At 48.0% G+C, this 24,221-nt stretch overlaps 1 protein-coding gene across 2 annotated transcripts in view; it reads right to left on the reverse strand.

Moving 5' to 3' along the window:
- Window positions 1-24,221, reverse strand: part of AMPD2 (adenosine monophosphate deaminase 2) — a 304,820-nt gene that overhangs the window by 273,231 nt on the left and 7,368 nt on the right. The window contains exon 1 of one of the 2 annotated variants that reach the window (XM_077481334.1): window positions 7,503-7,789. The exons of the other annotated variant lie outside the window; for it this stretch is intronic. Coding sequence (XP_077337460.1) covers window positions 7,503-7,563 — 61 coding nt within the window. The 5' untranslated portion in view covers window positions 7,564-7,789. Of the gene's footprint in view, window positions 1-7,502; window positions 7,790-24,221 lie in introns of those variants that run through there. 2 annotated transcript variants of the gene reach the window in all.

The raw sequence follows: 24,221 nt of genomic DNA on the forward strand, positions 1-24,221 counted from the left end.
AATATGTATATGTAGAAATGTGAGTTAGGTACCTTAGATTGTAAGCTCCATGAGGGCAGGGACTGATATGAATATGCAATACATATGTAAAGCGCTGCGTGAATTGACAGCACTTTCTTTTTTTTTTTTTTTTTTTTGGTACCTGAAATAAAATACATATAACAAATTATGGTAAAAAGCAGGTCTGTGCCAATAATAATGCTAAATATATTAAAAAAAAAATGTAAACCAAACTACTTGTGCGCAGCCTCAGGCCCATGACTATTGTGCAATGCAGCTGATAATTCAGAACATCTGGCTTAGATATTTCCTGTAGAGTCAAAAGTTATTGAAATCAGTAGTTTACATCAGCATCAAAAAAAAAAAAAAAAGGGTCACCAGCCCTTTTCAAAATGGCATTGCCTCACATCCACATACAAAGTCACTACTTTATTAGGACATATAAACAGAAACCACAATGTGTGCTGTCAGTACCGCCATCAAAATTATAGCCTAGTTTAGGTCTTTGTTGCAGTGCTAGCCACAGTACTCTTCCTATCACAACACCTGCAGGTTCACGCCTGCCTTGCATATGTTAAAATCTGGCCCTGGGTAAGATATTGCCAAAGATAAAAAGCAAGATGGGTGGGGTATTCTGAAAGAATTATCTTAATTGCAAGTTTATGAAGGACAAAATGGCTACTTTAATGTGTATGTGCATTTGGTACTATCCTGGATGAATGATCCCACTATCTTGGTTCTACACAGAGATTGCATAGGCCTAAAAAGAATATTATTCTGCCTGCAAAAAAATTCTGCAGGTGGTATTATATGACATTATTCCGTCTCTCTTTTGCCTATAGGAAAGCATGGTTCATCTTTACACCCTTCAGGGTTTCCCATGTCTTTCCCAATGCTTGCGTTGCCCTGCTCTTCATGTAAAAGCAGGGCTTTTTTTCAGGGGGAACTTGGGGGAGCTCAGTTTCACCACCTCTGTCTCAGACCTTTTGGTGCCTGCTCACCACAATCACTTGTAAACACAGAAGTCCAGTTCCTGTGTTTACAAATGACAGCTCTGCACTCTGTATGTAATGCAATCCTGGTATTTCATGCCCCTTTAAGACCTTCCTACTGTTTTTGTGAAATTTGACTGAACACACCCAATATTTGATGTGATTTGGAGGGTGTGTGTAGGGGGAGGGGTTTTGTGGGGCTGTAGTTAAGTTCCAGCACCTATTGTTTGAGAAAAAAAAACCTTGTGTACAAGGACTAATAAAAATACATCATGACAATACTACTGTTTCAATGTATTTATTAATGAAGCTTGCAAGAAATGTTTGCAAGATTCATTCACACAAGATTCATTCACACAAGAGATAGGGTGAATCCTGGATGTCACACTGATAGCTTCTTCTGTGATTTTACCAAATAAAGAATCTGTGGTGGGGGAAGCCCTGAGTATAGCAGGCAGAGGAGAAGACTGGAGGATAAGAGGTATGATTAGGGTATTTAGATTAATTTTTATTTTTATTTTTTTACATACAATGATTTCGATTTGGAAGTTCAGCAAAACATCTACAGTATATTACATGAGGACATACTTACAGTCTATTAACATTATATTAAATCAGAACCTAAATGCCACCATACGGGGCCTGTGTCACAGGCTTTTGTTTACTTTGCAACTGCTTCTTTCTCTATACAATGAGAATGCAGAAGCTTGATGCCGTGTCTCAAACTGATCCGAAATGAAAGCTGTATTTCCCCATGTAGCGGCGGCTCCTGAAGAGCATGCGCTATGCGTTTTTTCTAAAATTAAAGTTGCCTAAACTGCAGTGTGGTTTGGGTATATTTGTCTAAATTGGACCTCTGCATCAGTCTGACTGGACTGTGAGATGTTCAGCTTGGCCACAGGGGGCACTGTCTCTTCTGGCAGGCATGGAACTGTGGTTTGGTCAGGTGCTTAAGTTACTCTCTCTCGGAGCCTGCCGAGTGGGAGTGGCGCTCTCGCTGTGCTTCTGGGAGAGGGTATATAAGATGCAGATGTCATGTGGTTCGGGGTTCTGGTCCAGTATGATGTGCTGATTACATGGTCCTGGTCCTCCTGACTAGCCCCCAGGAAGGATATGGTCTGGGGTGCGGATCCACCCGACTTTAATGTCTTGGAGCTGGCTAGCCCAAGGCAGGGAAACTAAGGGAGGATTCTGAGGTGGTTGGGTGCCGTCTCCGGTTCGGGAGAGACCCAGTGTACTTTGAGCATTCCAGGGGAGGACTCTTCAGAAGAACACCACGTCCGGGTTGGTTTTCTTAGCAAGAGTCTGGAAAGGCTGAAGTAACCGAGAGAATCCGGTCTTGTGGATATCGCCAATCGGGCTGAAAGATCCAGGTATCCTACAAGTGTTCTAAAGTTTAGTTTCCTATGGGTTTTACAACAACATATGTGGCAGAGACTTGTTCCTGAGTAAACACCAAGTTGGCTGCTAGGCCTTGTGAGAGAGGGACTGTCCAACCTGAGTGATCATCCAGCTGCGAGTGGCTATTCTCTGGATACAATCAAAGTAAGCAAGTTCTTCAATGTGTTTTGACTTTGATACTAACAGTACCTGAATTTCCTTTCCAACCCTCTGATCCCAAGTTGAAAGACTGTTCAATTGTCTGAGTTTTGCAAATAAAATCCATTCAAGTGGATCTATTGTCAGTCTCAAGATACTGGGCCATCCACCACGGGACATCCCCTAGACGTGTAACAAGGAGAACGGAGGGTAACAGCCCAAAAATAACCAGCAGCTCCTTCGGGGGTTAGTGCTACACCCCTCCACTAAAAGTTCTCACTATGTGCAGTTACCTTCATTTGTCCTCATGGATAAACACGAGGGTAACTGCAATGACACACAAAAAACAATAGTTTTCTCTGTGTCATGTTCACACAAACACATTTCTCATAATATCGCACCTCTCTGGATAGCCCTGCGTGTCACCACAGAGCAAGAGCAGAGCACCGCACTGCTGTGTGGTGACATGAATGAATGCCACGTTTTCACTTCTTATAAAGTAAAAAAAAAAGTGATGTGATAAAACATGCATCACACCGCTCCTTGCAGCACAGCCCTGCTGTCCAAAAACGTTGCTGCCCACACTCTAAACTGTGGCACGCGGGGTTGCTTTTTGCACAAAACGTGTTCATCAATGCCCGGGACCAGCCAGAGACTGCAGTCATGTGAAGGATCTAACGTTAAGGCAATGTTGTGCAGTAAAAGTGCAGAATTCCTCTGACAAAGTACTGTCCCATGTCACTAAACACTTGGTAGATGTTGCATTAGGAGGGACATGCTGAGCCTGCGCCCACTCTACCAGTCCAGCATACCTCTGATATCTCACTCCCAGTAACAGAATGGGGTCCTGTTATGCACAAAGGGCAGACCTCATGTGTGCACTCATTAACTCCTTCCTTCTCGTACCACATGACCAGGCCATAGATCTCCGTAACTAGAGTTTGGATCCAGTTGCTATTGGATACAGAGCAGTACGGAGGGGGCCAGACATTGACCTCTTGCTACCAGAGGACCTGTCACCTTACCAGGTACCAAGCCTAAGGACTGGCTGGTTGATGTCTTGAGCTTACATATTTGGTGAGGTTTAATAAAGGCACTAGTCCATCCAGTTCAACTTGTGTGGGTGTGTGTATTCATATCAAAAATAATTTCCCATATCCATGTATACTGTGTTTGCTAGGATGCCCATCCAAGAGTTTTTAAAACTATAAATACTTCCTGCTGTCAGCACCGATTGTGGAAGGGAGTTCCACATCCTTAGCACCCTGACAGTGAAAAAAACCCTAAGGCAGCTTAAGGTTAAACCGCTTCTCCTCCAATTTCACTGAGTGGCAACGTCTCTTCTTACACTCCCTGAGACTGAATCGTTTATTCCCTGAGCTAAAATCAACATTGACGTATTTGTATATCATATTGTCAGGGCTGGGCTCAGCCCTTCCTTCTGAGAGCTATGTGCTCAGCTGTCGGTCAGATCCCCTGTGCCTTCGCCTGGTCAACATATCCGGATACTCTCTGCTCTGTCTTCCTGTTAAAGACTTTTGCCTGGCTGACTTCCCTTCTGGTTCCTAATTGTTGACAGCCTCTACTACGCTGATCTCTGGATTCCTGTTTCACTGGCTTGTTCCGACTAACCACTTTGGTTACCGAACCCTGGCTATGTTTTGTATATGTTTGCTCTGTTTGTACTATTTTACCATTTTATTAAAAAGTGGTATTTTTTTTATTTTTACTGCACTTTTGTCTTAGTCTGATTAATGGTTCCTGACACATATCTCCTCTCAACTTGAACTTGGTTATACTTAGCAACTACACTCCTTCTTCCTTGTCTTGCCTAGTTAACCCTCTGATCATGATGTTACTTCATACTCAGTAGTGCTTTACATACTCTGGTTCTTTCAGATATGCCAGGACCAACATGCACCCCTTTAAATAACTTCAAGCCAGGCTCAAAACAGTTAATGTAACTTTACTGAACAGGCTGCAGCATGGCAGTTCAACATGAACAACGTCTTTCTCCCTACACTAAGTACTGTGGTGTGGCTGCCAGGCATACTCCATGAGGTGAGAGTCCATCTTAGCATTCCCCATTGCTTGGATGTCTCAGAAAATCTGGGTGTCCTCAGGGGACTGCAAGGCGCAGCAATCCTAGTACCTCCAACCAGCGGGAACAGAACCAACCAAATGGGAAATGATTATCGACATTGACATACATACATCTACACAGGTTGAACTGGATGAACTAGTGTCTTTACCTTACCAACTATGAAATTGGCTACCCAGGGCACAGGACCTCAGCCTTCCTCTTTTTTTTATAGCACAGGTAGGCTAGCTAGGACCAAAAAGCCAGAGAATGGAGCTTGCAACAGTTAGAATTTACTAAACCCAGGACCCTGCATTCACTATATCTGGTCTCCCCCAGTTCACAGAACATGAAAATACAATTGTAAATATAAACAGCTAAATACCTTTTCTCATCAACAGTATATAGCAGTCTTGTGACTTCTATCAGTGTTTGGTTAAAGCTTGTAGGAGGAGTTTTTTAAATCTCCCCTGACTCTCCTATCAGGCTGCAGGACCCCTGACCCTCTGTATGGACAGTGCTAATTGGCCCTGTGTTGATCACATGCACTCTCCCAAAAAAAAAAACTCTCTAGCAATACGCTCCAAATTGAGCATGTACAGCTTGTCCCCTAGCCTCTGTCCTATCAGGAGATTGATTGGGGACAGTGGAAGAAGGGGAGGAACAGAGAAGACAGGATCAAACAGCTTTTTTACACAATGCAGAGGATTAACCCCTTAGGTTCCACAGTGAGTGTAACAAGCGTGCTTTACTGCATATACAAAAGGATTTAAGTTTTGGGTTTAGTAACACCTTAACCTTTTCCCCCGACCTGGGCCAGCCGCTTACTCGCTAGAACCAAAATTTTCAACCTGCCTACAATAGAGCTAGTGTGAAAGTGATTGGGTAATTTTTTTTCAAATTGTTGGATCACTCTTGACCAGTCTTAACCAAAGCTGATGCCATATTGACATCATATTGTTTCCCAATCCAGCTAAAAATGGACAAATTGTTATTTCATTTTTATGGGGACTTCTACACTGACTAGAGATGGACATGTGTCCTTAAGACAAAACAGACAAGAAGACATCTATATTGAGTACTTTTAATGTCAGAAGAATTTGTATGACCCCTGATGCCACGTACACACGGCCGGACTTTCCCGGCAGACTTTCGGCAGAGTTCCGACGGACCTTCCAAACGAACGGACTTGCCCACACATGAACCGACTAAGTCCGTTCAAAAGTCCGTTCATTTTGAACGTGATGACGTAAGGCGGGACTAGAAAAGGAAGTTCAATAGCCAGTAGCCAATAGCTTCCCTTGCGTCGTACTTGGTCCGTCGGACCAGCATACAGACGAACGGTTTTCCTGATAGGAATTGAGTCCTTGGACAGATTTGAAACATGTTCTATTTCTAGGTCCGTCTATTTTTATTTATTTATTTTTTTTACGAAAAACGATCAGATTAGCCCAATGTCAGATTGTCCGACAGACTGATTCCGTCTGACCTAGTCTGCCGGAAAGTCCGGTCGTGTGTACGCAGCATGAGGGTTACTCCTATATTACTCAATCCATGTCCAAAGAGTGCATCTGCCCAATTATGGCAGGATCAGGATGTTTATGTCCAGATTCAATCTACACTATTAATTTAATTGATTTTACAGATGAATATATAGCTATATATTGCAAACGTAAAGTGCCAAAAGAAAAAAAATGTTGGGCAACCCATTCCTTCCCCTTTCCTGTTGCACATTTAAAAAAAAAAATGGGGGTAGCAAGTATCTTTTCAGAAGGCACTTGCTCCCACTTTGTTATTCCTTGCCTAGGCGAGGATGAGGTTGCGCTAGCTTCATCCTCTACCCTCTACCTCCTGGGATCACAATACACATCCCAGGAGGCTACAGGCCCACTCTACCCCAGCTGGCTAATCTTGTGCATGTCATCAGAAAGTGATAGCCGGCTACAGAATCCAGGATAGTGACACAGGAACCTAAAGAGCTTTGAAGACTTCGGCTTCTAGGAAGACAGCGCACAGGCGTCATGAACTAGTATGTCTTTCCTAAAAGCCAGCAGCTACACTACTTACACCTGCTGACATTTATTTTTTGTAAAAACAAGGGAAGTTCTTCTTTAAGGCATCTTTATTTAGATATAATCTTTATTTTTAATTTTTTAGGATTCCATTGTTACAGCTTTGCTACTAATGTTAGTTACGGCTCTGTTAAGATGGTGCTAGTACGGCCATATTAATTTTAGTGTAATCATGTAGGTGTAAAAAAAAAAAAATGGCTTTATAACAACTGTTGACTTAGTCTAGATCTTTTATACAAATAATTGCCATCTTTTCCTTCCTATCAAAAAATAAAGATGTCTAATGGATGTTTTCATCTTTCTCCCTTGCTACATCTATCTGGCTTTTCCTTTTCTCATCTCTTATTCCTACATAACCTGCGATTACACGTCCACCTTCTACACTCTACCCAGGTGTGCCAATGAATAATACACAAGATAGTGGCAGCCTTCCCTTTTAATGACAGCACATTTGACATTCTATTCCTTGCTTATCTATTCCCTGTATTCTCTATTCTAAATTCTAGATGCTGTTTCCTAAAGAATTAGGAAGATCTATTTTTGATTTATTCGACAATATCACCATGCTATACTGACTATAAACAGACAATTGTTGACATTCAGTTTTTTTTTTTTTTTTCTGCAGAATTTGTTACTATACACAGTTTCCAAATACAACAGTTTTATTGCAGTCTTCATGTATGAGCATGTAAAGCTCCTCTGTCAAATCTCTCCTTGTCCCTCCTCCCCCTTCTTATCCTTCTTTTACCATCTGCCCATCAAAGCTGTCCTCTTTTACCACCTGCACTCCAGCACTAATACCCAACCCCTGTCACTCACCTGCTGGGCTTGGTGCCTGCAGACTGGCTCTCTTTTTGAAAGGAGATTTGCTTCCGGACATGTTGCCTGGATGTCAGTCACCCGTTTTTTTTTGTTTTTTTTTAGGGTGAATTGTACTGATGATCTTTTTGGGATTGAAATGAGCAGCTTGTGTGGACCTCAGTGCCTTTATGTGTAGCAGCTGCAGAAACAGTGAGAGATGTCAACTAAAGTGCCAATGTGCAGATCCGTGTCCTTGTACTGCATAGCAAGCCTTGCAGTGTGACAGCAGCAGCAACAACAGGGAGAAATGGCAGCAGTGTATGTGCATATGAATTTTGTGTGTGCTTGGAAACTAGTGTTTATAGCAGGCTCCTCCTTTTCTGCATGCAACAGTGTGAGGGGCTGCTACAGGAGATGGGGATCTGTGCATGATTCCCACATTGTATAAATGAAGCCTTTCAATCCTCAGCCTTTGCCCGTCCTGTGTGCATTGCAGCACTGTCCTCTGTAATTGCAGTGATTCATTCTTTTACTGTCTTCAGATAAACTAATCAGACGTATGCAGATATGTAGCTCCTGTACTTCACAACTACAAAGGGACTGTTACTAATAACAGGATGGGCCAAAAAATATCGATTTGTATCGTATACCTAATAATTACACGTGACCGTCTTGCAAAGATTTATTGTGGGCATGTTGTTTATCCTGCCCATTCATGTAGTAGGAACCCAACAGAAAGTCTAGCACAGCAAATCTTCGGATTGCGAGTAACGCGATTTACGTGAGTTTCGCAATTCGAGCTGTTTTAAAAAAAAAATCCTGACTTGATTTGCGAGCATTGTCTCGCAAGACGAGCAGGATTCAAGACTCTGGGGTGTGCACTACGGCATGGGGCCAGAGGTGAGGGGGCGCCGGTGACACTTGCAGACACTCAGAAACACTCCGTTCCCGAGTGGTCTCCGAGCGTCTGTGTGTTTCTGAGTGTCTCACCTCTGGCCACATGCAATACTGTATACACTAGCAGTGACACTGGAACAAATGAACTGAGTTTCCATGGATTCCTATGGAGAAACTCACTTTGATATATGAGTGCTTTGGATTACAAGCATGCTTCTGGAGCGGATTATGCTCGTAATCCAAGGCACTACTGTACTGAATATACTAATATACCTTGGGGTGAATTTACTAAAGCAGCTGTGCATAGTAACCAGCTTTCAAAGCTGGCCATAGACGATACAGATCTTGGCTAGTTCAGCAGAGACTGGCTGAGATTCAAACCATGTATGGGCAGGCTGAATGTACCTGTCAGAGAACTCACCATGTGAATGTCCGTCCCCGTGTAGCAGCGGTTCGCTTTCGTCCCAAGGACCATGCGCGGTGTCCCCGTCAGAGGCGTGCGAGTTCCGGTACGAACGGAAGCACGCTTAATACGAACACGTGGACGCACTTGCGCCAACCGAACGTATGCACATACTCACGCACGTAAGGCCACGTCCACCAATCCGGGCACATCTCGCCCTATATAAACAGGATCCTGACTTGATACCAGTGCTGGATCGTCTTCAGCTAGTCCCTGGAATACCTGATCGTTCTTGTACCTGAGACCTTGTTCCTGACTACCGGCTTGCTCGACTATTCTTTCGGATCATCCCTGTTTACTGTTTCCTGGACTATTTCTGACCTCGGCTTGGACTTCCTACTTCGGGTTGCTTCCTGATTTTGTACCTCATTGCCAGCAAGTTACCAGACCCCTTGCTTGTCCCTGACTACACACCTGCCTTTCGTTTGTGTACCTCGTTGCCAGCCAGTTGCCAACCTAGCCTGTTCCTGACGTGCAGTGTCTTCCTCACACCTGCTTGGCTCCCGCTGTATTCCACCAGTGAATGGCCTACGCCTCTTCATCCGGGAGGACCCAGTATCTTCAGGTCTTCATCTCCAAGCCGCAGGCACCTGCACCCTTTCGCTGCCTCCACACTCCCTGTTCCCACTTCCAGGGGTGTGGAGACCGGAACCGTGCTAGAGGCCACCCCCAGCAGTCTGACTCCGCTGTAATGTACGTGACAGTACCCAAGTAGACTGATCAATCAACTTGGGTACAGCTAGCCTGTCGGATTTTACATGTGATTGTTGTTATCTGATATTATAGCCATTAGCAGTAATCACCTTGTGCACCTTGCAGGGACGGCTCTGCGAGTGTCTTGCAAAAACTGATCTTTTATTGTAGGCACGTTGTTCATCCTGGCCATTCTTGTAGTAGGAACCCAGGAGAAAGTCTAAATATATTAATATAATCAGGTTATCGGATTCAGGTAAGGAAAAGGGGGCTCTTGGGGACAGTTGCACCACAGAAGATTTTTCACCTGAATGTTTTTCACCTTAATGCATTAAGGTGAAAAACCTTGAAACTTTACAACTCCTTTAACTTGTAAAGCTAGATTTTTTTAAAATTTAAATAATAAAAATGGTATACTTCCTGCTCCGTGCAATGGTTTTTCAGAGTGGCCCTGTACATCTACAATGGATATGAAAAGTCTACACACCCCTGTTAAAATGTCAGGTTTTTGTGATGTAAAAAAATGAGACAAAGATAAATAATTTCAGAACTTTTTCCACCTTTTTAATGTGACCTATAAACTGTACAACCTAATTGAAGAACAAACTGAAATCTTTTGGCTTTTGGGGGGGGGGGGACAGTAAAAATAAAGTAAAATATGGTTGCATACACGTGCACACCAGAGACGTGCGGTAAGGTCTTTGGCTGGCGAGGCACTGGCATATATCAGAGCCAGATACACACAGGTTGCATACTCCGCAATCGTTGGAGCAAGATCAATAATTCTAGCACTAGACCTTCTCTATAACTCTAAACATGTAATCTGTAAAAAAATGTAAAGTGGTGCCTATAGGGATTTTTAAGTACTGAAGCTTGCCGCCATTCCACGAGTGTGTACAATTTTAAAGCATGACATGTTGGGTATCTATTTACTTGGTATGACGAGAGAGAGAGAGAGAGAGAGACTGTCTCATAAGTAAGTAATATTATATATTGTTTTTAAGGTAATTTCAAAAAACTGTACTCAAGTAGGTGGCTTTGTTATAACTTCAAACCAGTAATTTCATAGTAAATAGATAAATAAAATTATTATCTTATAATATATAGCATAATAATTTATGATTTAGCTTGATTTTAACAATGCCTTTTCACCAGCAGCAAATTCTCATTCTCCCTCTTAACTGTGAGAGAAAAATATGGGATTGTGAGTAAGGCCTCTTTCACACGGGGCGGATCAGTAAAGATCCGCCCCGTGATGATCCGCTCGCTCAGCGGGGATCGCTCCGTTGTCCCCGCTGAGCCGGCTGCGGACAGGGCGGTCTCCGCACACTGTGCGGGGACCGCCCTGTCAGCTCTCCGCTCTCCTCTATGGGGATCGGACGAGCACGGACCGTGTGTCCATGTTCATCCGATCCGCTCTGCAGACGGACAGAAAAATAGGATTTTCCTCCGTCTGCAGAATCGGACAGTTGCGGAGGCGGACAATAGCGGGTGTCTGCGGATGCTCATCCGCAGACACCCGCTATCCCATAGGGATGAATGCATGGCCCGTATTTTATCCGCAAACGGATGGATGAAATACGGACATACCATCCGCATGTGTGAAAGGGGCCTAAAATGTATACGCATAAACATATGTTATTTCCTTCTACTTAAGAGGGCTGGGCTGGAAGGGAGCATTTGTTTTTTAGACACATGCCCCTTCTATGACACTGCAGCGAAAGGTGTGCTTCCACTTTAGCATTTTTATTGGACAGCTGGGGCTAATGGTACTTAACCATTGGTCCAAAACTCCAAGCTGTCCACTGAAGTCAGTGCCTCTGACAAGAAGTGAGAGGAGGCACTGTGAGCTTATCCTCTCAGTCTGCTGCAAACAGAGTGTGCCAGTTCGTATTTAAACTGGTTGCTCTTTATGTAGCCTCTGACAGGCTGCACCCGTAACCATTGGTCTTAGGAGCCCCAGTAGTGGGGTAGGACTTAGGCTACCTACCACCCAAATTTGGGGTCTCTGTGTCCTCAGGTTGCTACGACCCCAGAAGCTCAAATATGTTTTTAATTTGTTTTTGTTTTTTCATGTTCATGGCAGGTGAGGCTCTGCCTCACCTGCCTCCCTTGAATGCATGTCCCTGGTGCCCACTCTCTTATAACTGGGGACGTAGCTGTGTTCAGAATTAGGCTGGGTTCACATTGCAGCGATGCGGGAATGCCACGAATCCGAGGCGGGTTCCCGCATCGCATGCCTCCCAGCGGCAGTTCACACTGCCCTATGTGAACTGCTGGGAGTGTCAGTGAAACGTTAATGACACCCCCAGATCAGTTCGCATATCGCAGTGCGATCTGCAAACTCAGACAGGAATCGGATCGCATGGTGTGAACACCCATGCGATCCGATTCTGCTGCGGACCAAAAAAAGGGTCCTGTGCGAGTTTGGGGCGGGTGTGCGATGCAAATTCAGCCATACTATCTGTATGGCTGAACTCGCATCACACAGAGATCGGATGTGATTTGCACTGCAGTGCGGTGCGAATCACATACGGTTCTCGTAGCCGCAGCAGTGTGAACCCAGCCTTAAGCAATCACATTCAAACTCATGTTAAATAGGAGTCAGTACACACATCATTTAAAGTGCCCCTGATTAACCTCAAATAAAGTTCAGCTGTTCTTAGTCACATTATACAGCAAAAGCCATGGTCCGCAGAGAGCTTCCAAAGCATCAGAGGGAACTCATTGTTAAAAGGTATCAGTCAGGAGAAGGGCACAAAAATATTCCCAAGGTCTTAGATATACCTTGGAACATAGTGAAAACAGTCATCATCAAGTGGAGAAAATATGGCACAACAGTGACATTACCAAGAACTGGACGTCACCCTAAATTTTATGAAAAGACGAGAAGAAAACTGGTCAGGGAGGCTTCCAAGAGGCCTTCAGCAACATTAAAGGAGCTGCAGGAATATCTGGCAAGTACTGGCTGTGTGGTACATGTGACAACAATCAGAGAGTGGTATTTTTAATAAAAGACGCCATGTATAAAAATCTAGTTTGTCTGAAGCTGTAGTACAGCTCGGACTGATATTGTTGTAAATTCTGGTTCTGTTTCAGCTTGGCTGGTTGTGTGATTTTCCCCTTGGCCTAGGGATGGCACCCTATTATTCGGCCAAGGTTGAAAATTGCAAAAAGCTGGGTGTATTGAGTGCCTCTTTGTGCAGAAACAGACAGTGGGTGTGGTCTACCCACTGTGTATTCTAGGAGAGTGTATGTAAGGGACAGACCCAGTGACTGGGGGTGGTTCCGACCTGATGGCCTTCCTGGCCTAAGGTGTATTGCTGCCCGCTAAGTTGTCTCAGACCGCCTGGCCCCAGGCTTCGTTACTGAAGAGGTAGGCCCAAAAGTCTTGGGGCCTACCGATCCAGGGGTGGTCCTGTGCTGTCTTGCCCGCGGGAAGAAGCCAAGCGACTGGAGGATCCTGGGGAGGACTTTTCAGAGCCTGTAGACTCAGTTGGAGGATGCATCCCAGGTCACCTACCACACAGTACCGTCGGTTCGGGAAAAAGGAACTGGCACTGGTATGTGAATAAGCATTGACATTGCAAAAAGTTGCTAATTACCCAATCCTGTGGCAGAAGATTGTGTAACAGTTCTATTGAATCTTAAAGTCTGTGGCAGAGACTATGACAGAGCATTGAATCGGCTGCTAGGTCAGTGAGAAAGCCCTCTGGACCAAAGAAAGTATCCCTGACTTGCAAGTGAAAAGGTACCTAAATTCCCCTAAATCTTCCATCCCTTTATTGGAATGTCGTTTCCTAAAAAAAAGCATTGGAAAAAGAGACTATGTGTCAGAGTCGAAATCTATGAAAAGGAATCCTTAATGGGACCCCTATGATTGGCATGGCACAGACATGGTGGAACAGTGTAGATATGGTAAGCCCAATCAAATACCAGCGGCTCCTTCAGGGGTGGGCGCTGCAAGTGGCAAGATGGAAGCCTTTCCTTACAAAGAAAAACATCCAATCCGGGCTAGATTTTTAGATTTTGCAAAAAAACACATCTGAAGTATGCCAAAAGCATGTGGGAAAATGTGTTATGGTCTGATGAAACCAAGGTTGAACTTTTTGGCCATAATTCCAAAAGATATGTTTGGCGCAAAAACAACACTGCACATAACCAAAAGAACACCATATCCACTGTGAAGCATGGTGGTGGCAGCATCATGCGTTGGGACTGTTTTACTTCAACTGGAACAGGGGCCTTAGACAAGGTAGAAGGAATTGCAAATACCAGTCAATATTGGCACAAAAACTTCAGGCTTCTGCTAGAAAGCTGAACCTGAAGAGGAACTTTAGCTTTCAGCATGAAAACCCAAAGCATACATCCAGATCAACAAAGGAATGGCTTCACCAAAAGAAGAATAAAGTTTTGCAATGACACAGCCAAAGCCCAGACCTGAATCTGATTGAAAATCTGTACGGTGATCTGAAAAGGGCTGTGCACAGAAGATCTGACAGATTTGGAGTGTTTTTGCAAAGAGTGGGCAAATATTGCCAAGTCAAGATGTGCCATGCTGGTAGACTCATACCCAAAAAGACAGAGTGCTGTCTTTTTTTTTACTCCCCTCCAACTTAAAGATTTCAGTTTGTTGTTCAACTGAGTTGTACAGTTTATAGGTCACATTAAAGGTGGAAAAGGTTCTGAAATGATTCATCTTTGTTTAATTTTTTTTTTACATCACAGAAACCTGACATTTTAACAGGGGTGTGTAGACTTTTTATATCCACTGTATTTCTGGGGTCAGTAGACTCCTCCTTATCTCCAAGTACCCTATAGCAAGCTCTATAGATGCACACATACACACACACACACACACACACACACACACACACACACACACACACACACACACACACACACACACACACACACACACACACACCCTAGCTCAGTGCCCGTCTCCCACTCCCTCCTCATAAGTTTTGACTGACAGCAGCAGGAGCCAGTTGCCCCTGCTTCTCTCATTAAAGCTCCTGCATGCAGCAAGAAAGGAGAGCAGGGCCGCTGATGGGGATAATGCTGGATGTTGCGTCAGGTAAGTGTTTAAGGAGAGGGAGGGCATACAAATTGTATTTTTTTTTTTACCTTAATGCAGACAATGCACCCATTTGTACTTGTGAGGCAGCTTTTGCTCTTGCTGTCACCACTGCACAGGGCGTCTCTGAGTTAGTGGTCTTATTCTGTAAGGCTCCGTTCACACGGGCGACTCAGACCCGACTTCAGGTCGCCCCTAGTCGCCTCAGGTCGGACAACATTTAAAAATCAATGTAAGTGAATGAGAGCCGTCTTAATGCACGCTACTGAAGTCGCTCTGACTTCAAAAGAAGTTCCTGTACTACTTCAATCCGACTTGTAGGCGACTTGTACCCATTGATTTCAATGGAGGTCGCCTCCAAGTCAGCTCTCTGTCTATACGGAGGCGACTTTGACAGAATTATTAGCTCTGAAAGGGGAACTCCACGCCAAATTTATGAAAAAAATTTGGCGTGGGTTCCCCCTCCGAGAGCATACCAGGCCCTTAGGTCTGGTATGGATTCCAAGGAGAACCGCCTACGCCGAAAAAACGGCGTGGGGGTCCCCCCAGATCCACACCAGACCCTTATCCGAGCACGCTACCCGGCAGGCCAGGAAAGGGGGTGGGGACGAGCGGGTGCCCCCCCCTCCTGAGCCGTACCAGGCCGCGTGCCCTCAACATGGGGGGTGCCTTGGGGGAGGGGTGCGTGCGGCCCCCCCACCCCAAAGCACCTTGTCCCCATGTTGATGAGGAAAAGGGCCTCTTCCCGACAACCCTGGCCGTTGGTTGTCGGGGTCTGCGGGCGGGGGCTTATCGTAATCCGGGAGCCCCCTTTAATAAGGGGCCCCCATATACCGGCCCCCCACCCTATGTGAATGAGTATGGGGTACAATGTACCCCTACCCATTCACCTGTGAAAAAAGTAAAAAAAAAACACAACACAGGGTTAAAATAGTTTATTGCACAGCTCTGGGGGTCTTCTGTCTTCGAGGCTCTTCTCGCCGGACTCCTCCGCTATCTTCTGCTAGCTATTTTACTAGCGGAGGAGCCCGGCTTTCTTCCTCGCCGCCGGCCTCTTCTTCCGACTTCGGGGGTCTTGTCCCCCTCTTCGGGTCTTCTGCCGGGCCACCGCTTCTTCTTATAGCTCTTTTACAGGCGGTGGCCCGGTCTTCTGTCGTCGACACCGCCGCCTTCCGTTCTTCTTCTCCTGGAGATGTTGACTCGACGTTCTCTCCGGCCGCAATGCCAGGGACGCGCTGCGCGGCGACTTATATAGGGACAAGCTGCGGGGTCATCGATTGATGTCACACGGGTTGATGTCACATGGTGACAGTCCCAGCATCCTCCGGGACTGTGACATCGTAAGGGGGCGGGGGATCACCATGTGACATCAACCCATGTGACATCAACCGATGACCCCGCCCCTTGTCCCTATATAAGTCGCCGCGCAGCGTGTCCCTGGCATTGCGGCCGGAGAGAACGTCGAGTCAACATCTCCAGGAGAAGAAGAACGGAAGCCGGCGACGACAGATGACCGGGCCACTGCCTGTAAAAGAGCTATAAGAAGTGGTGGCCCGGCAGAAGAACCGAAGAGGGGGACAAGACCCCCGAAGTCGGAAGAAGAGGCCGGCGGCGAGGAAGAAAGCCAGGCTCCTCCGCTAGTAAAAGAGCTAGCAGAAGATAGCGGAGGAGTCTGGCGAAAAGACCCCCAAAGACGGAAGACCCCCGGAGCTGTGCAATAAACTATTTTAACCCTGTGTTGTGTTTTTTTTACTTTTTTCACAGGTGAATGGGTAGGGGTACATTGTACCCCATACTCATTCACATAGGGTGGGGGGCAGGTATCCGGGGGCCCCCTTATTAAAGGGGGCTCCCGGATTCCGATAAGCCCCCCGCCCGCAGACCCTGACAACCAACGGCCAGGGTTGTCGGGAAGAGGCCCTTGTCCTCATCAACATGGGGACAAGGTGCTTTGGGGTGGGGGGGCCGCACGCCCCCCTCCCCCAAGGCACCCCCCCATGTTGAGGGCACGCGGTCTGGTACGGCTCAGGAGGGGGGCCGCCCGCTCGTCCCCAACCCCTTTCCTGGCCGGCCGGGTAGCGTGCTCGGATAAGGGTCTGGTGTGGATCTGGGGAGACCCCCACGCCGTTTTTTAGGCGTAGGGGGTTCCCCTTGGAATCCATACCAGACCTAAGGGCCTGGTATGCTCTCAGAGGGGGAACCAAAAAATTTGGCGTGGAGTTCCCCCTTCAGAGCTCATTCTCTGATTGGCCACGGCAAAAGTCGCCTGGCCTGGGGCGACTTAAAGTTGTGATGTAAGTCGCCCCAGGTCGCGTCTAAGTCGTGTTCAAGTCGTCTCCAAGTTGCCTCACAAAGTCGCCCTGAAGTCGTGTCGCCCCTGTGTGAACCGAGCCTAAGGCAGGGTTTCATCTTTCCATCTATTAACTCTTCTGCCCTTGTTGTTTTAACTTTGTATAGTACTTTTTTTTTTTTTTTTCTAACAGTAAATACCTTACACAGCCCACTTCCTGTTTCTTGTCTGGTCATTAGCTTAGGCTTATGACATCATGCACTGCTCTTTCTCTAACTCTCGTGAGAGTTTGCCAGGAAGGCGGGAAGAGTCATAAGTGGGGCAATGAGAGCTGCAGGGCTGGAGGTGTGCCTCTGTGTCTGTGTAAATCCAGGAATTGAACAGGCAGCAGCTTCAGCTGCCCACAGTCAAAATGGATGTAGCCAGACTTAGTGGAGGGAGATTTCTGAAGGATATTTTGGCAAGTACAGAATCACAGTATATATAAAATAATATGCAGATTGGTTGGAGGGAAGCTTCAGAATGGAAAAGATGTTTTATTACACAGTGTCGTCTAGTGTTGCCTCCTCACACCTACTTTAACCGGTTGCCGACCAGCCGGCATCATTATACTGCGGCAGGTTGGCACCGCTGCGCGAATCGCCATAGATGTACGTCGGTCGTCCGCATGGGTAGGAGGCGCTCGCACCTGCGTCCCCGCAATCATCGGATTTGCTACAGAGTTGATCTACTGTACACTAACACCAGGACACTTAGGCACACTTTTAACCCTCCGACTGCCCCCTGACCCCCCCCCCCCCCAGTTAACAGTGCAGTTTTCAGAATTTTCACTGATCATTTTACTGGTGTCACTTGTGACACTAATCAGTATTAGGGCAGTTAGTGGTAGACCCAGGTAGGGTTAGGGTAGCCCCATATAGTCCTTGATAAACGTTTAACCCCTTGATCACCCCCAGTTAACCCTTTCACTCCCTGTCACTGTGACATTAGTATAGTGTACAAATATTTTTTCTGATCACCGTATTAGTGTCATGGGTTAGCTAGTTAGCGTCAGGTGTCAGCGTCAGTTAGCGTCAATCCCAGACAGTATCAGAGTTTAACGCTTTGATTGCCAGTAGCGCTAACATACACGCACACACCATACACCTCCCTTACTAGTATAGTGTTTGGATCAATATCTTTTGATCTGATCAGCTCTATATTGGTGTCCCGAGTAGTATAGGGTTCCCAAAAATGCAGCATTAGCAGGATTCGCCCAGACACCTGCCAGCACCTGTGTTTAGCCCCTCTGCCCCGCCCAGCCAACTAAATTCAGTATCAATAGATCACTGTCCCATACAAAACACAGCACACAAAACTGCAGCATTAGTAGAGTCATGCCTGATCCCTGCTAACGCTAGCAGTTCATTTTTTGTAGTGATTCAAGCAGTCGCAGTTGCTCTTTTACCTGTGAGTCGCATTAGCTGTACCTTTTTTAAATTGAGTGGTCAAAATGTTCAAACAGAGGTACATCCAAACAGATGAGAGCGAAGGGAAAGCCTCACTGTCAAATTCAGGCTCAGTATACAAACCTGTAGAGAGCAGCGGCATTCTGACAGATAGCTCTGACAACGGAGTAGTGGTCCCTGCCAAGAGACATTCCCGACCCCATTCTTCTATTGAGGCGCAGCAACCGCATGGTTCTCATATGGAGCAGAGAGCCAGTACTAGTGCCGCTCAACCCTCTGGTGAACTGGCAAGCACCAGCGGCCTAGTACATCCTGGTAGTAGACAGACCAGCACTGCAGTATCACCTGGTTACGTGGCGAGTCCCATAAGTACAGTTCAAGCTGGTGCGGTGGCTAGCACAAGTAGTGCCCCACAGCCACCAGGAATTCAAAGATAGACCTGTAGAGCCCATAGTGTCCTTCCCGCTGCGTTTGCTAATCCTGGTTGGCAGCCCTCCACTTCTGCAGCACCCTTATTTCCCCCATTCACTGGCCAACTTGGAATTCAGGTGGAAACAGCAGATTTTATTACCCTTGACTTTTACAAGCTGTTTTTCATAGAATATCTGTATAGATCTATTGTGGACCAAAGCAATTTATACGCTGTTCGATTTATCACCGCAAATCCAAATTTGACCCTTGCCAGAGAATTTACCTGGAAAGTTATAACAGTTCCTGAATTTAGGACCTTCCTGGGCCTACCCCTTATAGGCTTTACTAAAAAGTGTGAATTGCGGTCATATTGGTTCACAGACCCAATTCGCCATATGCCCGTGTTCTCTGTTTCCATGACCAGGACTAGATACAAGCAAATCTTGCGGTTCATGCATTTCAATGACAATGAACTCATCACTTAACATGTGTCACTCCCAACCAGCCACTCCCCTGTATGTTTGATCCACAACACTATACAGACCTCACTTGTCATTTTACAAGGCTCTGATGAAGAGGGTTTTTTCCTCGAAATGCGTCAGTAAACGTTAACACTTGCCCTCGCATGGGCATGTCTATTTTTCTGATCTCATGTGTATACTTGTAACCTGATTTTATGAACACGTAGATACTTTCTGTATGCTTTCAATCCCCCCTTTTTTATGAATAAACCTTAACATGTTGATCAATGTACAGGATAACGTGCCTTCCATCTCTTTCTTACACTTGGCTTACTTCAGACCACCCCTGGTCAGTTTAGGCAGCGGGACTCACACGATCTTCTTTTAATTTCCCTCTTCCTTTGAAAGTAGTACCATTTTATATCAACAAACGCCTTCACGAGAGCAGGAGAAAATTCTTTCTTTGTTTACATTGTCCTGGACTGGAGCATCCCGCCGCTGGTCCAGTGGCGGCATGGAGTGCAGAGCAGCAGCATCAAACAGGGAGGGGGAGGCCTGGGAAGCCGGCAAGAGCCCAGGAGGGGGAGAGAGAGAGAAGTCACCACCACCCTGAGCAGCATCCCCGGCGCCTCCCAGAACCTGCACTCCACCAACCTCAGTCTTCTGCCAGCAGGGCTTTCCCGATAGGCCGCCTGCCCAGGGGCCGCTTTTAGTTGCAGCTGCATTGGTGCTTTCTCCTGCGGATCACAGCGCTGGCTGGCTCTATGTTTGGAGGCCGCTATGTAACACAGTCCCGCTCGTGTGATAGTAGATAGAATCAACGTTTCGCCTATCGCATGACCCGGACTAGGGGGGTGGCAGGACTGTGTTACAGAGCGGCCGCCGAACACAGAGCCAGCCAACGCTGCAATCCAAAGGAGGAGATGCCGCCCGTACAGTCCGCCCTGTGTGCCACAGTGCCTGGAAAGGATCGACGGGGGACTGCTATCCAACTTATTTTACTGCCCCCCAGTTCACCTTGTGCTCCCTGCCCCCCCCCAGAGCTCTCCTCCACCACCACACTCTCCTGCCCCCCCCAGAGCTCTCCTCCACCACCACACTCTCCTGCCCCCCCCCAGAGCTCTCCTCCACCACCACACTCTCCTGCCCCCCCCCCCAGAGCTCTCCTCCACCACCACACTCTCCTGCCCCCCCAGTGCTCTCCTCCACCACCACACTCTCCTGCCCCCCATGCTCTCCTCCACCACCACACTCTCCTGCCCCCCCAGTGCTCTCCTCCACCACCACACTCTCCTGCCCCCCCCAGTTCTCTCCACCACCACACTCTGCTGCCCCCCAGTGCTCTCCTCCACCATCACACTCTCCTGCCCCCCCCACAGTTCTCTCCTCCCCTGTTCTTGCTTCCCCCCTGCTCTTCAGCTCACTCCATCCTTCTCTAGCCACCATCCCAGTGCTCTCCCCCCGTTCTCCCTCCCAGTGCTCTCCACTCCCCTCCAGTGCTCCCCCCCTGTTCTCCCCCCCAGTGCTCTCCCCCCTGTTCTCTCTCACCCCCGTGCTCTCCACTCCCCCCAGTGCTCTCCCCCCTGTTCTTCCCCCCCCCCCCAGTGCTCTCCCCCTGTTCTTTTCCTCCCAGTGTTCTCCACTCCCCCCAGTGTTCTCCACTCCCCCATGTGCTCTCCTCCCTGTTCTTTCTCCCCCCAGTGCTCTCCCCATCACTCTCCAGCCCCCACCCCAGTGCTCTCCAGCCTCCCATTCTCCCCACCCCTGTTCTTTCTGGCCCCCTGGTGCTCTCCAGCCCCCCCCCCAGTGCTCTCTACCCCCCCGTGCTCTCCACCCCTATTCTTTTTGGCTTCCCCCAGCACGCTCCACTCCCCCCTGCATTTTGCCCCCACCCATGTGCTCTCCAACCCTACCACTACTCTCCAACCCCCATAGTGCTCTCCAGTCCCCACGTGGTTTCCACCCCTGTTCTTTCTGTCCGCCACTGGTGCTCTCAAGCTCCCCCCCCCATTGCTCTCCGCTCCCCCCTGCTCTTTGTACCCCCCAATACTCTCCAGCCCCCGTGCTCTCCACCCCCGTTTTTCTGCCCCCCCCCCAGTGCTCTTCACCATCCCACACTCTTAGGCCTCCCCAGTGCTCTCAGCCTACCGTGCTCTCCACCCCTGTTCTTTTTGCCCCCCCCCCAGTGCTCTCAAGTTCCCCCCAGCGCTCTCCGCTCCCCACCCCTGTGATCTCCACTCCCACCTGCTCTTTGCCCCCACCCATGTGTTCTCCAACACCACCATTACTCTCTGCTCCCCCTTCTCTCCAGCTCCCACCCAGTGCTCTCCACTTCCCCAGGACCAGAGGACAGGCTGACTGGGGCCGGAAAATGAGGACGGCTGAAGATGCGGGTGGCCAGGGACCACTTCATCTCACAGCAAACATATCCTCTGGAAGGAGCACTGTCCCCATCCAAAACAAGAACAGACCCTGCCTGCTGCTGGCCATAATGAATATCCTGCTGACATGCAAGGTACCATACCGAGCATCAACAACACACCTTCCCACAGACAGAGACTACAGACTGGGACATGGAGCACAGGAGGGGATGCAATGATGGGCACAGTGAGACTGTATTCATGGCACAGTAAAGCTGCTTTTGATGGACACAGTGAGGCTGCATTGATGGGCACAGTGAGGCTGCATTGATGGGCACAGTGAGGCTGCATTGATGGGCACAGTGAGGCTGCATTGATGGGCACAGTGAGGCTGCATTGATGGGCACAGTGAGGCTGCATTGATGGGCACAGTGAGGCTGCATTGATGGGCACAGTGAGGCTGCATTGGTGGGCACAGTGAGGCTGCATTGATGGGCACAGTGAGGCTGCATTGATGGGCACAGTGAGGCTGCATTTGTGGGCAAAGTGAGGCTGCATTTGTGGGCAAAGTGAGGCTGCATTTGTGGGCAAAGTGAGGCTGCATTTGTGGGCAAAGTGAGGCTGCTTTTGTGGGCAAAGTGAGGCTGCTTTTGTGGGCACAGTGGGGCTGCATTGGTGGGCACAGTGAGGCTGCATTGATGGGCACAGTGAGGCTGCATTGATGGGCACAGTGAGGCTGCATTGGTGGGCACAGTGAGGCTGCATTTGTGGGCAAAGTGAGGCTGCATTTGTGGGCAAAGTGAGGCTGCATTTGTGGGCAAAGTGAGGCTGCATTTGTGGGCAAAGTGAGGCTGCATTTGTGGGCACAGTGAGGCTGCATTTGTGGGCAAAGTGAGGCTGCATTTGTGGGCAAAGTGAGGCTGCATTTGTGGGCAAAGTGAGGCTGCATTTGTGGGCAAAGTGAGGCTGCATTTGTGGGCAAAGTGAGGCTGCATTGGTGGGCACAGTGGGGCTGCATTGGTGGGCACAGTGGGGCTGCATTGGTGGGCACAGTGGGGCTGCATTGGTGGGCACAGTGGGGCTGCATTGGTGGGCACAGTGGGGCTGCATTGGTGGGCACAGTGGGGCTGCATTGGTGGGCACAGTGGGGCTGCATTGATAGGGACAGTGAGGCTGCATTGATAGGGACAGTGAGGCTGCATTGATAGGGACAGTGAGGCTGCATTGATAGGGACAGTGAGGCTGCATTGATAGGGACAGTGAGGCTGCATTGATAGGGACAGTGAGGCTGCATTGATAGGGACAGTGAGGCTGCATTGATAGGGACAGTGAGGCTGCATTGATAGGGACAGTGAGGCTGCATTGATAGGGACAGTGAGGCTGCATTGATAGGGACAGTGAGGCTGCATTGATAGGGACAGTGAGGCTGCATTGATAGGGACAGTGAGGCTGCATTGATAGGGACAGTGAGGCTGCATTGATAGGGACAGTGAGGCTGCATTGATAGGGACAGTGAGGCTGCATTGATAGGGACAGTGAGGCTGCATTGATAGGGACAGTGAGGCTGCATTGATAGGACAGTGAGGCTGCATTGATAGGGACAGTGAGGCTGCATTGATAGGGACAGTGAGGCTGCATTGATAGGGACAGTGAGGCTGCATTGATAGGGACAGTGAGGCTGCATTGATAGGGACAGTGAGGCTGCATTTGATGGGCACTGGTGAGGCTGCATTGAGCTCTTGCATCAAGTCTGCAGTCTCTGACCATCTCCTGTATCATGTCTAGTCTCTGAGGGACTCTGGAGAGGAGTCAAGAGTGGGAGACCACTCGGGGGGGGGGGGGGGGGGGTGAAAAATGACGTTGTGCTGCTGCTCTGGTATAATAATGCTGTGGAGCTGGTATGAAATTTTTTCCAGGGCTGGTTTCTATTCCCAGTCTGGCCCTGTCTGCCAGTTTGCTGTGACTGAAACAGGAAGAAGGCTCCAGAAGGCAGGAATTACAATCCAGCCGCCGTGCCACATTGATCCCCTGCTCGGCGCTCAGGCAGGCGGCTCTCCTCCTCTCCTCTGGCTGCCTCGCACACCAGCACTACGGCTGAGCTTCTGCTGCAGGACCTGGACAAATAAAGTGTGTCTCCTCCTGGTCAGGTAGGTCAGTCAGTGTGTGTATGTCAGGTAAGTAAGTGTATGTAAGTCAGGTAGGTAGGTCAGTGTATGTATGTCAGTGTAGGTCAGTATAGGTCAGTGTAGGTCAGTATAGGTCAATGTGGGTCAGGTAGGTCAATGTATGCCTGTCAGGTAGGTCAGTGTGTGTAGGTCAGTGTGTGTCAGGTAGGTCAGTGTATGTAGGTCAGTATATGTCAGTTAGGTAGGTCTGTGCGTGTGTATGTCAGTTAGGTATGTCAGTTTAATGGTCAGCATTGATGGGCACTGGTAAGCCAGACAGCAACCAGAAAGTGAGCTTACCCCCCGCCACACAACCCCACCGCCCAACAAAATAACCCTGCGCCACTAATGGCAACCATGCCAGCCTTGGAATCCTGACTTAGATGGGGGGAGAGAGCCTGCTTGAAGTGTATTAAATTGCTTGGAGTGAAGTGGAGGGAAACGCAGAATGTTTTCGTTCTGTCCTCCA

Source organism: Lithobates pipiens, unplaced genomic scaffold (genome assembly GCF_037356315.1).
Source record: "Lithobates pipiens isolate NorthernLeopardFrog02 unplaced genomic scaffold, aLitPip1_a1.2 Scaffold_16, whole genome shotgun sequence".
NCBI classification, from domain to species: Eukaryota; Metazoa; Chordata; class Amphibia; order Anura; family Ranidae; genus Lithobates; species Lithobates pipiens.